We start from the raw sequence: 15,176 nt of genomic DNA on the forward strand, positions 1-15,176 counted from the left end.
TACAAAAAGGCACAGTTGAGGTTGGAAAAATACCAAATTACACAGGTAAGCAATCCAATATCACAACTTTCAATCCTACTAAACTACTTTAAAATGGGAAAAAAAACTGAAGATTTTCAACTTTACGATCAAAACATAATAAATATTGCACAATAAGGACACAGAAACTAAGTTACAGTACATTATGCTTGTCTACAAAAAGTGCTGAAATATTCCTAATGTAATGCAAACAGAGGTGCAGCAAATAGTTTCGTTCTATGCATCAGGTCATGGGTTCATTCACGTTTTGTACCCGAGGGGAAGTAATTTAGATCCAAAGGAGATGTAGAGTGTCACATTATCATTGATTATAAGAGAAGCATTTGATCAGAAATCAGGACTGATTTCCCCATACCTGCATAGCTCCAGGCTATACATTACCCAAATAAAGACATCTCTCAAAAAATGTCCACATCACATCCCAAGGATTGCCATGTTGTACCATAGAAGGGGACATGCATCTCTGTAAGTGCAAAATATGCACATTACAGAAGCAACTGTGATAAGGACATTCTTTGGTCACTGACCAGAGTACATGCATTGTTGGAATTCAAGGAACAGCCAGGATAGTCTTCTGAAAGAATTGCTGATTGGGATGCCATGTAATAAGTATAGGAGGTAGCTACCCAATCTCACAGCAATTAGAGAAAAGTTGATTTCATGCAATCTACGAAGCGTATGGTTAAGCAGGGTCTCCATTTTACTGGAAACCTGAATGGACCATTTGCAGCAAAAGAAGAGGGCATGTGAGACATAGAACAGTTGGTGTTAAACTGAGGAGCATAGAAGCAAGCAGGCAAGGCAGAAAAATAGACACCCCACACTTAAAAAAAAATTCAGTTACATATTAATATTGGATTTCTCAAAAGTAAAATTCTCCTGTTGTTTCAAACATTACAGTACTTAATATAATCTTGAATGAACAAATGAACTTGCATTACTGACTTCTTCACAGGCAGCAGACAATACTGAGATCCAGGGTGATTAGGGTCAGCTTTTTTCTAGCTTTAATTTGAAACTTTCAGTATAGTTATTTCTATTTGCCATTAATTTTGAACCTCTAACATTGAGAATCTGGTTCTTTGATCTGTGACAGCTGTGTTACAGTCTCCACACATCAGCTGAGGACATTTTTAATGGAAAAAGGTCTGGAGTTGTTCTGCTCTCTCTGAAGTGCTTCTCCATCTTCTGTTAAGTATGCAGCCCTACAAGCTGTCCAAAGTGGTCTTAATGTGATTAAACAGGTTTCCAATGGCAATTTTTGTACAACAGTACTTTTGAAATCTGCTTCTCTTCAGCCAGCTGTCTTGAAAATAGAGCTCTATTTTCAAATGTTATTTTCAGGAACCATCATATCTTCTAAGAGTACTTTCCGTAAAATGTAACTGAATAAGGGAATTGATCCCTTAATCCAAGCGAGCCTAACATGTGTCCCTAAAATGTAATTTAATAAGGAAATTGATCCGTTAATCCAGAAGTGTCAACACACAGCACATGGGCCAAATCTGGCCAACAACCTCCTTTCATTCAGCCCTCACTTCTCATAATAAGCAACAAAGCTGATTTGAATTACGGCTCAGTTGCAGCTCCTTAAACTTCCCCAGGTCTGAGACTAGAAAAGGCTGATTCCCCAATTGGTGGCAGGAGTTTTTTAAGGAGCAGAGGCTGAAGCTGCCTAGTTTTCAAATTTCAGGGAAGGGAAGAATGGGGGCAGAAGGATGGGTGTGAGCAAGATGGGAGGAAATGAGAGTTTGAATTTTTTTTATACAGATGAGGGCTGGGGACTTTGATCTTCAGGAGACTGGGCAAACCAAATTGACAAAAGTAGTTAGGAGGACGAGTTCATGAAATGCATTCGAGACAGTTTTCTAGAACAATATGTTAAGGAACCAACTAAGGAACAGGCTATTTTAGATCTAGTATTGTGTAATGAGACAGGGTTAATTAGTAATCTTACAGTTAAAGTTTCCCTGGGGCAGAGTGTTCATAATATGTTAGCGTTTCATATTGAGTTTGAGAATGATGTAGTTAAGTCCGAAACTCGGGTTATACATTTAAACAAACAAAGCCAATTACGTAGTTATGAAGGGCGAGTTGGCCAAGGTAGATTGGGAAATTAGATTAAAAGATGTGACCGTAGATAAGCAATGGCAAACATTTAAAGAAATAATTCATAATTCTCAACGAATAGACATTCCTTTGAGGAATAAACAATCCAAGGGAAAAGTGATCGAACCGTAGAAAACTAGAGAACTTAAGGATAGTATTAGATTAGAAGAGGCTTACAACGTTGCCAAAGAGTAGTAAGTCTGAGGATTGGGAGGGTTTTAGAAATCAGCAAAGGATGGCCAAGAAATTGACAGAGGGAGAAAATTGAATAAGAATAAACTAGCAAGAAATATAACAGATTGTAAGAGCTTCTACAAGTATGTAAAAAGGAAGAGATTAGTGAAAGTAAACGTGCGTCCCTTAGAGGCAGAGGCAGGAGAAATTATAATGGGGAATAAGGAAATGGCAGACATGTTAAACAAATATCAGAAATAGTGGGGAACCAAGGGTCTAATGAGAGGGAGGAACTTTACTTAATTACTTTAAGAAAAAGTACCAGAGAAATTAATGGGACCAAAAGCCAACAAATCTCCTGAACCTGATGGCCTACATCCAAGGGTTTTAAAAGAGGGCTGCAGAGATAGTGGATGCGTTGGTTTTGATCTTCCAGAATTCCCTAGATTCTAGAACGGTCCCCATGGATTGGAAGGTAGCAAATGTAACCTTGCTATTCAAGAAAGGAGGAAGAGAGAAAACGGGGAACTACAGACCAGTAAGGACGTAGTAACAGGGCACTTAGAAAATCATAATACGATTAGGCAGATTCAACACCGTTTAATGAAAAGGGAAACAGTGTCTGACAAATCTATTAGAATTTTCTGAGGGTGTAACTAGCAGGATAGATAAGGGGGAACCAGTGGGTGTAGTATATTTGGATTTTCAAAAGGCATTCGGTAAGGTGACGCACAAGAGCTTGTTGCGTAAGTTTAGGCTCGTGGGAAATATATTAGCAGGATTGAGGATTGGTTAACGGACAGAAAACAGAGAGTAGGAATAAACAGGTCATTTTTGGGTTGGCAGGTTGTAACTAGTGGGATGCCGCAAGGTATCAGTGCTTGGGCTTCAGCTGTTTACAATATTTATCAATCACTTAGATGAGGGGACCGTGTGTAATGGATCAGTTTGCTGACGATACAAAGCTAGGTGGGAAAGTAAGTTGTGAGGAAGACGCAAAGAGATTTAGACAGGTTGTGTGAGTGGGCGAGAAAGTGGCAGATGGAGTAAAATGTGGGGAAATGTAAAATTATTCACTTTGGTAGAATGTGTGGAAGCGGAAGATATGGATATGGTTCTTAATGAATACTTCCTGTCTGTCTTCACAAGAGGGGGACGATAAAGAGATTGTAGTTCAGGAGGAGGAGTGTGAAATATTGGATGGGATAAACATAGTGAGAGAGGAAGTATTAAGGGGTTTAGCATCTTTGGAAGTAGATAAATCGCCAGGCCCAGATGAAATGTATCCCAGGCTGTTAAGAGAAGCAAGGGAGGAAATAGCGGATGCTCTGACCATCATTTTCTGATCCTCCCTGGCTACAGGCGTGGCGCCAGAGGATTGGAGGACTGCTAACATTGTACCATTGTTTAAAAAGGGAGAAAAGGATAGACCTAGTAATTACAGGCCAGTCGGTCTAACCTCGGGGGTGGGCAAATTATTGGAATCAATTCCGAGAGACAGTATAAACCGTCATTTAGAAAGGCACGGATTAATCAAGGGCAGTCAACGTGGATTTGTTACGGGAAGGTCGTGTCTGACTAACTTGATTGAATTTTTTTGAGGTGGTAACAAGGAGAGTCGATGAGGGTAACGCGTTCGGTGTAGTGTACATGGATTTTAGCAAGGCTTTTGACAAGGTCCCACATGGCAGACTGGTCAAAAAAGTAAGCCAAGGGAAAGTTGCTAGTTGGATCCAAAATTGGCTCCGTGGCAAGAAGCAAAGGGTAATGGTTGACGGGTGCTTTTGCGACTGGAAGGCTGTTTCCAGTGGGGTTCCGCAAGGCTCAATACTAGGTCCCTTGCTTTTTGTGATATATATATTAATGATTTGGACTTGAACGTGGTTGAGAAGTTTGCAGATGATACAAAAATTGGCCGTGTGGTTGATAGTGAGGACTGCAGGAAGATACCGGTGGACTGATCAGGTGGGCAGAAAAGTGGCAAATGGAATTCAATCCAGAGAAGTGTAAGGTAATGCATTTGGGGAGGGCAAACAAGGCAAGGGAGTATACAATAAATGGAAGGATACTGAGGTGTAGAGGAACAAAGGGGCCTTGGAGTCCATGTCCACAGATCCCTGAAGGTAGCAGGACAGGTAGATAAAGTGGTTAAAAAGGCATACAGGATACTTTCCTTTATTAGCCAAGGCATAGAATATAAGAGCAGGGAGATTATGCTAGAACTGTATAAAACATTGGTTAGGCCACTGCTGTGTACTGCTGTGCTGCGTACAGTTCTGGTCACCACATTACAGGAAAGATGTGATTGCATGAGAGGGGGTACAGATGAGATTTACGAGGATGTTGCCAGGGCTGGAGAATTTTAGCTAAGAGAAAAGATTGGATAGGCTGGGGTTGTTTCCTTTGGAACAAAGGAGGCTGAGGGGAGATTTAATTGAGGTATATAAAATTATCACAGGACTAGATAGAGTGGATGGGGAGGACCTATTTCCATGAAGCAGATGAATGAGTGACCAGGGGGCATAGATTTAAAGTGATTGGTAGAAAGTTTAGAGGGGAGCAGAGAAGTTTTTTCACCCAGAGGGTGGTGGGGGTCTGGAACTCTCTGCCTGAAAGCATGGTGGAGGTAGAAACCCTCAACTCATTTAAAAAGTACTTGGATGTGCACCTGAAGTGCCGTAACCTACAGGGCTATGGACCAAGTGCTGGATTAAACTGGATAACACTTTTTTGGCCGGCATGGACACGATGGGCCGAATGGCCTCCTTCTGTGCTGTAATTTTCTATGATTCTATGAATAGAAAAGCAGAATATTTTTCAAAAAGGTGAGTCTAAGAAATGTTAAAAAGTTAACATGCAGATACAGTAAGCAATTAGGAAGGCGAACGGTATGTTAGCTTTTATTGCAAGGGGTTGGAGTACAAGGATAAGGAGGTCTTGCTGCAATTACATAGGGCTCTGGTGAGACCACACCAGGGATTACTGTGTACAATTTTGGTCTCCTTAACTAAGGAAGGATATACTTGCCCTGGAGAGGATGCAATGAAGGTTCACTAGATTGATTCCTGGGATGAGAGGGTTGTCCTATAAGGAGAGATTGAGTAGAATGGGCCTATATTCTCTGGAGTTTAGAAGAATGAGAGGTGATCTCATTGAAACGTATAAAAATTCTTAGAGGGCTTGACTGGGTAGATGCGGAGAGGCTGTTTCCTCTGGCTGGAGAGTCTAGAACTAGGGGTCATAGTTTCAAGATAAGGGGTTGGCCATTTAGGACTGAGATGAGGGCAAATGTCTTCACTGAGGGCTGTGAATCTTTGGAATTCTCTACCCTAGAGGGCTGTGGATGGTCAACCGTTGAGCATATTCAAGACTGAGATTGATAGGTTTTTGGACACTAAGGGAATCAAGGGATATGGAGATAGGGCAGCAAAGTAGAGTTGAGGTAGAAGATCAGCCATGATTTTATTGAATGGCGAAGTAGGCTTGATGGGCTGTATGGCTCCTACTTCTCATATTCTTATGTTCATGTATGGATGGTCTCGCTTGTTTTCTGTATGGGATCTGTGTGTGTACAGGAGTGGAATCGCCTATTTTGTGCATGGGCTCTCACCTTTTGTGTCCACAGAGGTCTGGTGTTTTTTGTGAATGGGAGTATAGCTTTACGCACAGAGCGAATCGCAACATTTGCGTGTGGGCGGGGGCAGCTTTTTTGTGTATGGGCGGAAGGCTTGTTTTTGTCCATGGGGGGTCTCTCGATTTTTCCGGACGGGGGCTCAGATTTCTGTGCAATCATGCAGCCCGTATGTGACCCCCAGCTCCAAAAGGTTGGATATCCCTGCCTTAATCCATTTGCCTCCTCTTCTCTCCACCCTTTGTCTGAGCTAGCTGGAGCAGAAAACACATTACCGAATCTATTTTGTTTGCCAAAATACTTCACATAGCATAGGATGCAGTCTTCTCAGCACCTTTTGAGGGGGGGTGGGAGGGGGGAATAACAACAGAATGTTTGCATCAAGCTGAAGATGTCATCAGAACCACATTAAAGCCAACTTAAGATCCATACAAATTTAATTTTGAAAATGTTACATTAATAAAAGACCACATTGAAAGTGTCCAACTGTTAAGGGGGGGGGGGGCGTTCTGCATCATGAAATCTCGCTACATTTACATGCTTTCAACAAGTGAACAGAGTTAAATTAAAAAAGGAAACAAATTTTGCATGATTTACATGAATGAGTTTCCCCATATCTGAGGGGGCAAGAAGTATTGAGAAAGCCATATTATTGGCATGTACAGGCAGGTTGCTGGTACAGCCCATCTATGGTCAGCAACACCAGAGCCACTGCTTTGCCTCCAGAGGTTCCTCGGAAAGTCAACTCATTACAGGAGTCTGAGTCTCTCCTGTTATAAGCTGGATAGCCCGGTGGCAAAGGATAGAATACTACAGCCTGGTCTTCAGTTGCTTCCAAGCCTTTATTCACAGAGCTCCACATTGCACACACCACACTCTAGATAAGCTCGCATATATGGATACAAGACAGTCCTCAATTGAGATACTACCTGAATACAATTAACACTAATTGATATAAATCACAGATACAATTAACACCTCCAAAGGCAGCGCAGCAATATAAATGCCAGACACGACTAGTTTATGATCAACTGAAATACTCGCCGCTAGATCTGAATGATTGATGGATATGCATTGGTCAAAAAAAAAGGGTAAAAACCTGCTTGAATAGCTTGTCTTGATGGCAGAACAGATGACTTGTCCCACAAAAGCTTTTCAAAGAATGTTGTGCGAACACTTCAGCTTGCCTGGAGGGTGCTCAGCAGATCATTTACTCACCGGTGTTCAGCAGGGATTTCATGTCCAGTTCTGTAAATGTGAGACAACAGTGCTGGCCTGCTGGCATAAGGACATCCACAAGTGCACTGGAAGATCCTCCCACAATCCTCAGCATGTCGTTTCAAGTCCCATTCTGTACCGTACGAGTTATTACATTTGTCACACTTGTGTTTCTTCTCAGCATGAATTTTCATAAAGTGCTGGAGAAAAGGAAAACAAACAGCAGTTTAAGCTACAATACCCAAAGTGGTTAGATAGCCTTTACTGCATAATAGAACATACTGGCAAACATCCAGTTCGCTCAAGAAGCTAATGTTCAGTGCTGGTTCTAAGACTGCAGATAGCTGACTGATGTTAGAAGTCTAGCTTTCAGCGGTTCTTCTCACATCATGTACAATTACAAAATTTTTAAGTTTATTTGTTGTTCTGTAAACACAACTTCAGATCAATCACAGTTTAGTTGTTTTATGTGGAGGGAATTTTAGAAATTAGAAAGTGCTTGTGAAATTCAGACTCCCAGTTAGACAAACCTACAATTAAGTGACTGTCTTTCTTCCTCCTTTTTAAGATTGTTACTGTTGTAATGTAGGAAATGCGGCAGCCAATTTGTACACAGCAAGCTACCACAAACAGCAATGCGATAATGACCAGATAATATGTTATAGGTTTTGGTTGAGGGATAAATTGAAGCACAATGGGGAGAACTCCCCTTTTCACCTCCTAATCAATGACCGAATCGCAAGAACAGCAATTGCCTGTCTACAAATTCAACCCAGACACTATGTACAATTTCTGCAGGACTCAACATGCTACATAAACAAGTTAAAAATGGGATTGCAGATTAGTAGTGCTTACCTGCTTAACAAGGGCAAACTGGGAAAACGGTCTGTTTGGTCCTCTTGGACAACCTTCAATGGGGCAGCAATATAGTTTCTGTACAGAAGACTTCAAATCTTTCTTAACAGTTGGATTAACATTGCAGTCCTGAAATTAGAACCAAACACCAATAAATTAAATGCACCTGTTTTCAGGGTCACACGCCACTATAACACAAGCTACAATTTTCCTCTTCAGCCCTGCAGTAATTATACCACGTGACAGGGAACGAGATCTCGAACAATATCAGACACATAAAAAGGGTCCTCTAGTGGTGAGCAAATTCATGCATAACGAAGTTACCGAGAGATAGCGCTGTCCCTGGATCAGAATGTAGAGAGTTTTAATTTTAATCAATTTAAAACACATATTTCACTCATACAAATAAAATCAAATAAACATGGGAATTTTAGAATCTGAAAGATTAGGTAAATATGTTTGCAGTATTTTTGTTAAAACTAGATTATCTCCCATGATGTTATTCATGCCACAATGTAAAAATTGTGTCTCTGCATTCTTAACTCTTTCCTGAACCTCCCCCAAAATTTTAATATCCAGCATCAGCAAGATGGAACAGCCTAGGATAGTGCCTTCCACTGCATCAACGTGCCTCAACCCAACCTCAGAAGAGCAAGGTGATTCCGTACAACCCTTTTGTATCAACTTGATTTCTCAAATGTTCTCCTTGCCAGCCTCCTTTACTCCATAAACTCCAATTGATTCAAATCTCAGCTGCCAATATCCTGTCGCACATGAAGTCTAGCTGGCCAATCATCCCCATTGTTCCTGCATCGACACTGGGTCAAAATCCTGGAATGCCCTAACAGCACTGTGGGAGCACTTTCATCACATGGACCTGCAGTCCAAGGAGGCAGCTCACCACCATCTTTTGAACGGCAAATAGGGCTAGGCAATAAATGTTGGCCTTGCAGCGATGCCCATATCCAGAGAATGAGTTTTAAAAATTCTTTGCTGATCTTTACTGGCTCCTTGTTCCTCAATGCTTTGAATTTAAAATCCTTGTTCTCACCTACAAATCCCTCCATAGTCTCATCCCACCCTAAATCTGCAACCCCCTCTGGCTTTATGCCCCCTTTCACATCCTTCAGTCATCCGAGAGAGACTGGGGAGTGCACAGAAGGCCAGAGTCAGAGGACCATATGTTTCAACAGAGGGCATTACACACTATTATAATAAAGTCTCAGACCCACTTTACAATACAGAAATTCACAATAAAGGCAGACACATATAAAGAATGATTTATTGCTTTGTTTACTCAGATGTGGCTCAGGAAGGAGATATTATTCAATATTAATATGTGACTACTGTGGCTGCTGTTAGTTTTACACTCAACGATTATTACAAAATAGTACCTTAATAATGTGTTAAAAATAGTATTTATTATAAATCCCCTATTATCTTTGCTTTCTCCTTCCATATACATTCCCATCGTTCAGAATAAAAATGGGAACAGCAGTTTAGTGGTTATGGCACTGAACGAACAGATGTTTCACCTCTGAAGGATCACTAGCTTGCTCTCCTAACTAAATAAAAACTTTTCAAAAACATATTCAGACCCTGTCTTCCCCCCGTTGCAATAGCCTTGCTTCTAAAGTATTTTTAAATTTTACACATAATGCCAAAAACATGTGTGTACAATTGGCAGTAAGGCCGCATGGAGTCTCCCTTTATTGTTGCTCTCTGTCCTCATATGAAAGTAAGGAATCTTACAACACCAGGTTATAGTCCAACAGTTTTATTTGAAATCACAAGCTTTCGGAGTTTACCTCCTTAGTCAGGTGAGGAAGCCTCCGAAAGCTTGTGATTTCAAATAAAGCTGTTGGACTATAACCTGGTGTTGTAAGACTCCTTACATTTGTCCACCCCAGTCCATCACCGGCATCTCCACATCATCTCAAATGAAAGGTCAGACCAGTGTAGTGGTGGGCAAACAAGATGATTTTTGGAGCCAAGCTGGTCCAAGTTTATGTTCCAGATTAAACTATACAAGCACCCTGTTTAATGTCACTTCCCAGATGGACTACCAGGCACGTTCCAATGGGAAACCAGCAAATTTATTGCAATAATTGGTAGTTTGCTAGCTTAATTACTTGTACTGAACCTCCTGATTCTTGCCCCAACTACTTTAACAATTAACATTTATCTAGCACCTTTAATGTAGAAACCACCTCGGCCATTTTATTGCGGGAAGAAGTTAAAGGGAAAACTAGGAGCCAAGCTACATTGGAAGAGTTGACTAAACATTTGGTCGAAAAGATAGGTTTTTGAGGAGTTTTTAAAAAAAAAAGTGATGGGGTTTAGGGAAGAGACCCAAAGATTAGGACCAAGGCAGCTGAAGGCTTTACCAAAGATGGGGCAAAGGGAGAATGGGATGCACAACATACCAGTTGCAGGACCAAAGAGCGTGGGTGGCGACAAAGTTGGAGGAAGTTGCAAATTTAAGAGCGGGACATGGCCTTGGTGGGATTTGAAGATGAGAATTTTAAATCCAATGCATTGACGATAGAGAGCCAATGTAAGTCAGCAAGAACAGGAGTGATGGGCGGAATGGACAAGGTTTAAGCAGCTGAGTTTTGGAATTGCAGTTTATGGGGGTTGGAAAAAGGGACGCAGGCAAGGAGGACATTGGAGAGAGTCTAGATGTGACAAAAAAGTGTGGATAAAGGTTTCGGCGACAGCAAGGATAAGTTAGGGGCTGAGGTAGGCAATGTTGCAGGTATTGGAATTGGATAGGATATAGGGTTTGAAGCACTAATGTTTTTTTAAGATGTGGTCCAACTTGCACACTGCTGCACATTTTGGCTCCAGATCTAACCAGTCTGGATAGCAATCCAATGAGATCCCCTCAGACCAACTCCCATGTCCACTAGTTTTGGGTTATCCACGATCCAGACTGGCACATCTCTCACTGCTGGCAGCAAGATGACTCCCTCATTATGACAAAGCCATAACACGCAACTCACCACCACAAATGTGAATTAAGAACCTGCATTTATTATAGCACCTCATCAGGTTCTCTGATGTCCCAAAGCACTCCAAAACCAATGAATTATTTTTCAAATACATACAGTTATTGTCATGTGGGTAAAAGCAGCAACCAATGTGCACATTTTAAAAGGACCCAAAAACAAGAAATGAGCTGAATGAGTATCCAATTTATTTTTGTTGATGATTGATTGAGGGAATACACAGGAAGCAATTCCCTGCTCTTCTTCAAATAGTCCCATGGGATATTTACACATCAGCAAACAGATGGGGCTTCGGTTTTATTCTCATCTGAAACGTGGCACCTCTAACAATGCACCACTTCCTCAGTACCGCATTGATGTTTCAGCCTACATCATGAGCTCAAGTCTAGGACTGGGGCTTGAACCCAAAAACCTTCTGATTCAAAGGCAACAGCGTTACCAATATTTGTGGTGGTGGCTCAGAACCCCTTTCCAGGAGGTCCACATAAACCTCCTCCCCACCACCACCACCTTCATCACAATGTACCCCTACACAGGGAGGAGCAGGTTGATCCTAGATGGAAAATGGAAGCACATCACCACCCTCTCCCATGCATGGCAACAATGATCCAATCTAACAGTGATTCCATAAAATATAGAATAGTCCCGTGTGCACCTGTGCCTGAGTATCTTATTCCATGGCTCCCTGAACCCATCACTGCACCCTGTTGTAAATGCCATGTTGCACTGATGTGAAAACCACCATATGATCCATCTTAAGAATCCTCAAATGTTTATAGCTGGACTGTCAATAGTAAAATGTTTGACTGCTTCCCTGTAATAATTTATAATGGTTTCATGAAATAAGCTTAAACTTTAATTTTTAAAAATGTGATGGGATTTTTCTTTACAAAAAACTGCCATAATTGCTAAGCTTGAACTACAATTACAAACAATCAGCTTGCAGCAATTTAAAAAGTCTTCCAAAACTATACATAATAAACAGCCTAGGGGTCACCATTGACCAGAAACTTAACTGGACCAGCCACATAAATACTGTGGCTACAAAAGCAGGTCTGAGGTTGGGAATTCTGCGGCGAGTGACTCACCTCCTGACTCCCCAAAGCCTTTTCACCATCTACAAGGCACAAGTCAGGAGTGCGATGGAATACTCTCCACTTGCCTTGATGAGTGCAGCTCCAACAACACTCAAGAAGCTCGACACTATCCAGGACAAAGCAGCCCACTTGATTGACATCACATCCACCACCCTAAACATTCACTCTCTTCACCACTGGCGCACAGTGGCTACAGTGTGTACCATCCACAGGATGCACTGCAGCAACTCGCCAAGGCTTCTTCGACAGCACCTCCCAAACCCGCGACCTCTACCACCTAGAAGGACAAGGGCAGCAGGCACATGGGAACACCACCACCTGCACGTTCCCCTCCAAGTCACACACCATCCCGACTTGGAAATATATCGCCGTTCCTTCATCGTCGCTGGGTCAAAATACTGGAACTCCCTACCTAACAGCACTGTGGGAGAACCTTCACCATACGGACTGCAGCAGTTCAAGAAGGTGGCTCACCACCACCTTCTCAAGGGCAATTAGGGATGGACAATAAATGCTGGCTTCTCCAGCGACGCCCACATCCATGAACGAATCAAAAAAACATTTAAGATTCCAAACATTTTTAAAAATTGCTTCAAGGTTGCTAAATTGAAGCATATACAACTTACGCACACAAAGCGCGCCATTAAACATTTGAACTCACGTTAACTTCAGCTTTCAACTCGAGATTTTCCATCCTTTCCAGAAACTATACTTCACTCATTTGAAATCTATTCAACAATCCGACACTTGGCTCTTGGAACTAAAATAGGCTTATTACCCTTCGCGAGGAAACTGCCAGAAATAACTCTGAATACTTGAATCTCTTAAAAATGTGAAAAATGCCAGACTGTTGAATTTCTGTTAGCTACACTTTAGAAGTGCTGGAATTGCTGAACATTCCCTTGAAACTTTCAGAAAATGAAAAAGCAGTATCCACTTTTTTTTTTAGTACTGCCTCCAACTCCTTCAGCTATACCATGTGAGTCTCTGATGGCTCAAAATTAGCCTGAACGTAGCTGAGCCATAAGGACAAGGTAGATTCCAACTTCAGTGCACGGTCTGTGTTGAATTAACCAGGTGGCAGTAAGGAAGCTACAACTGGGTTCAAAGTTCTCTGGATTAGGGTTGGGAAAATCAGCCAGGGCTCAAACCCCCGCTAACAAGCGATCTCTACTGGAAGTATCATTGTTGGAGTCAGCTTAGAATAGCATCAGGCTAGGCTCTAATGGCCCCTATGGCAGAAAAGCTTGCTAACACTCACTGTCTAGGCTTCAAATATATATTTATATTAAATATAAAACACAAATCCCATTCACCGACAGCATAGACCAAATGGCACACAGTCCAGCTACATCCTAACAGTGCACTGAATCTTGTCCCATGAAACCTCTATGAAGTTTTCTCAGGCCTGCTTTTGGGTAATTCTAGTCAGAATTTATCTAATTTTCCCTCTAAATGATTTATATCCCTTCATAGGTATCCAGATGTCCCCGACCATTTTGCCAAAATTCAAGAACAGATTTTTAAACTTTGATCTGAAATATTTATTCCCAAGTGTAATTTAAATAATTTGTACACACATACAAACATTTCACCCAACATAAAGGGTTTCCCACATTTTCATAACAATGCAAATATAACCATCAACTTTTATATTCAGAAGGAAATCCCCCTCCATTTCATCAAAAATTTATTTGACTCCTCCATCCCCTTACACAAAATTTTGTGATACCAAGTTCCACTGCTGCCAACTACACTCCTCCAATACCTCACCTAAATGGCCATTCTTTAGCAGCAACTATAAACAGTGCGCATCAGCAACACATTCCTTCAAGCAAGTCATCACAACCAGTCCTAATCCAGTCCTCACCACACATTCACACTCTTCAGCAGAGATCACTGAATATCTGGTTGGTAATCTTGAGTGATTTCCTCCTCCTCCTCCTCCTCCCCAGCCAAGGGGCACTGACAAAATGTCCTCCAGCTACCTCAGCACAGCTACCTCAGCACAGACTAGGGACTGAATTTGGGCGTTTCCTGATCTGTTTGATGTAATGCCACAATATACAGTATGTGTTATATAAATGATGGCATTTTACAGCACAGAAGGATGCTAATTAGCTCATTTCATTTGCACCAGCAATGTTTAACCATTGCTCCATTCCCTTGCCCCTTCCCCTTATTCTTTTAAATGTGTTCTTTTCAAATATTTACCCTCACCCCTTTTTAAAAAAAGCTATTATGATTTCCACTTCTAGAAGGGCATTTGATGTCCCAACAACCCTCTGCAAAATAAATAAGAACTCCTACCTTCTCCTGGTATCCTAAATTTATGCCCTCTGGCAAACAACAGCTTGCATTTATACAAGATGTGGAGATGCCAATGATGGACTGGGGTGGACAAATGTAAGGAATCTTGTAACACCAGGTTATAGTCCCAGTATACTGAATACACAATGGGTCAGTGTACTGGGATGTAATGTTTTCCGTGGCTAACCTGTCTGAACACCAACGACACCTTTGATTGCTGTGATCATCTCCCAGCCTAATATATGCTATGCGATTTTAGAACCCTTCACTCACTCACCTGATGAAGGAGGTAAGCTCCGAAAGCTGTGATTTTCAAATAAAACTGTTGGACTATAACCTGGTGTTGTAAGATTCCTTACATTTGCATTTATACAACACCTTTAACGTAGTAAAACAGCCCAAGGCGCTTTACAGGAGCGATTATCACACAAAATTTTGACACCAAGACATATGAGATATTAAGACAAGTGACCGAAAACTTGTGTCAATGAGGTTTTAAGGGGCACCTTAAGGTAGAGAGGCAGAAAGGTTTAGGGAGGGAATTCCAACTCAGCAGCCAGCAGAAATAGCTTTTCTCCATTTATCTTATGAAAACCCCTCCTAATATCAATAGCTTTTGGACGAGAGAGCAAACAATGGAGTAAATAAGCCACAAGAAAAAAAGACGCGCAATGAGCCAAAAAGTGAGAGCCAATTACTAACTTGCTAACCGAAATTTTAACAATTTAAAAC

General features: G+C 41.4%; 1 protein-coding gene across 1 annotated transcript in view; it reads right to left on the minus strand.

Moving 5' to 3' along the window:
• The window catches only part of atmin (ATM interactor), a 28,971-nt gene that overhangs the window by 13,342 nt on the left and 453 nt on the right, over positions 1-15,176 (minus strand). The window contains exons 2-3 of the mRNA XM_067998144.1: positions 8,027-8,155; positions 7,172-7,371 (exon numbers count right to left, since the gene is read on the minus strand). Of these exons, the coding sequence (XP_067854245.1) occupies positions 7,172-7,371; positions 8,027-8,155 (329 nt within the window). The remainder of the gene's footprint in view (positions 1-7,171; positions 7,372-8,026; positions 8,156-15,176) is intronic.

Source organism: Heptranchias perlo, chromosome 16, assembly GCF_035084215.1.
Source record: "Heptranchias perlo isolate sHepPer1 chromosome 16, sHepPer1.hap1, whole genome shotgun sequence".
NCBI classification, from domain to species: domain Eukaryota; kingdom Metazoa; phylum Chordata; class Chondrichthyes; order Hexanchiformes; family Hexanchidae; genus Heptranchias; species Heptranchias perlo.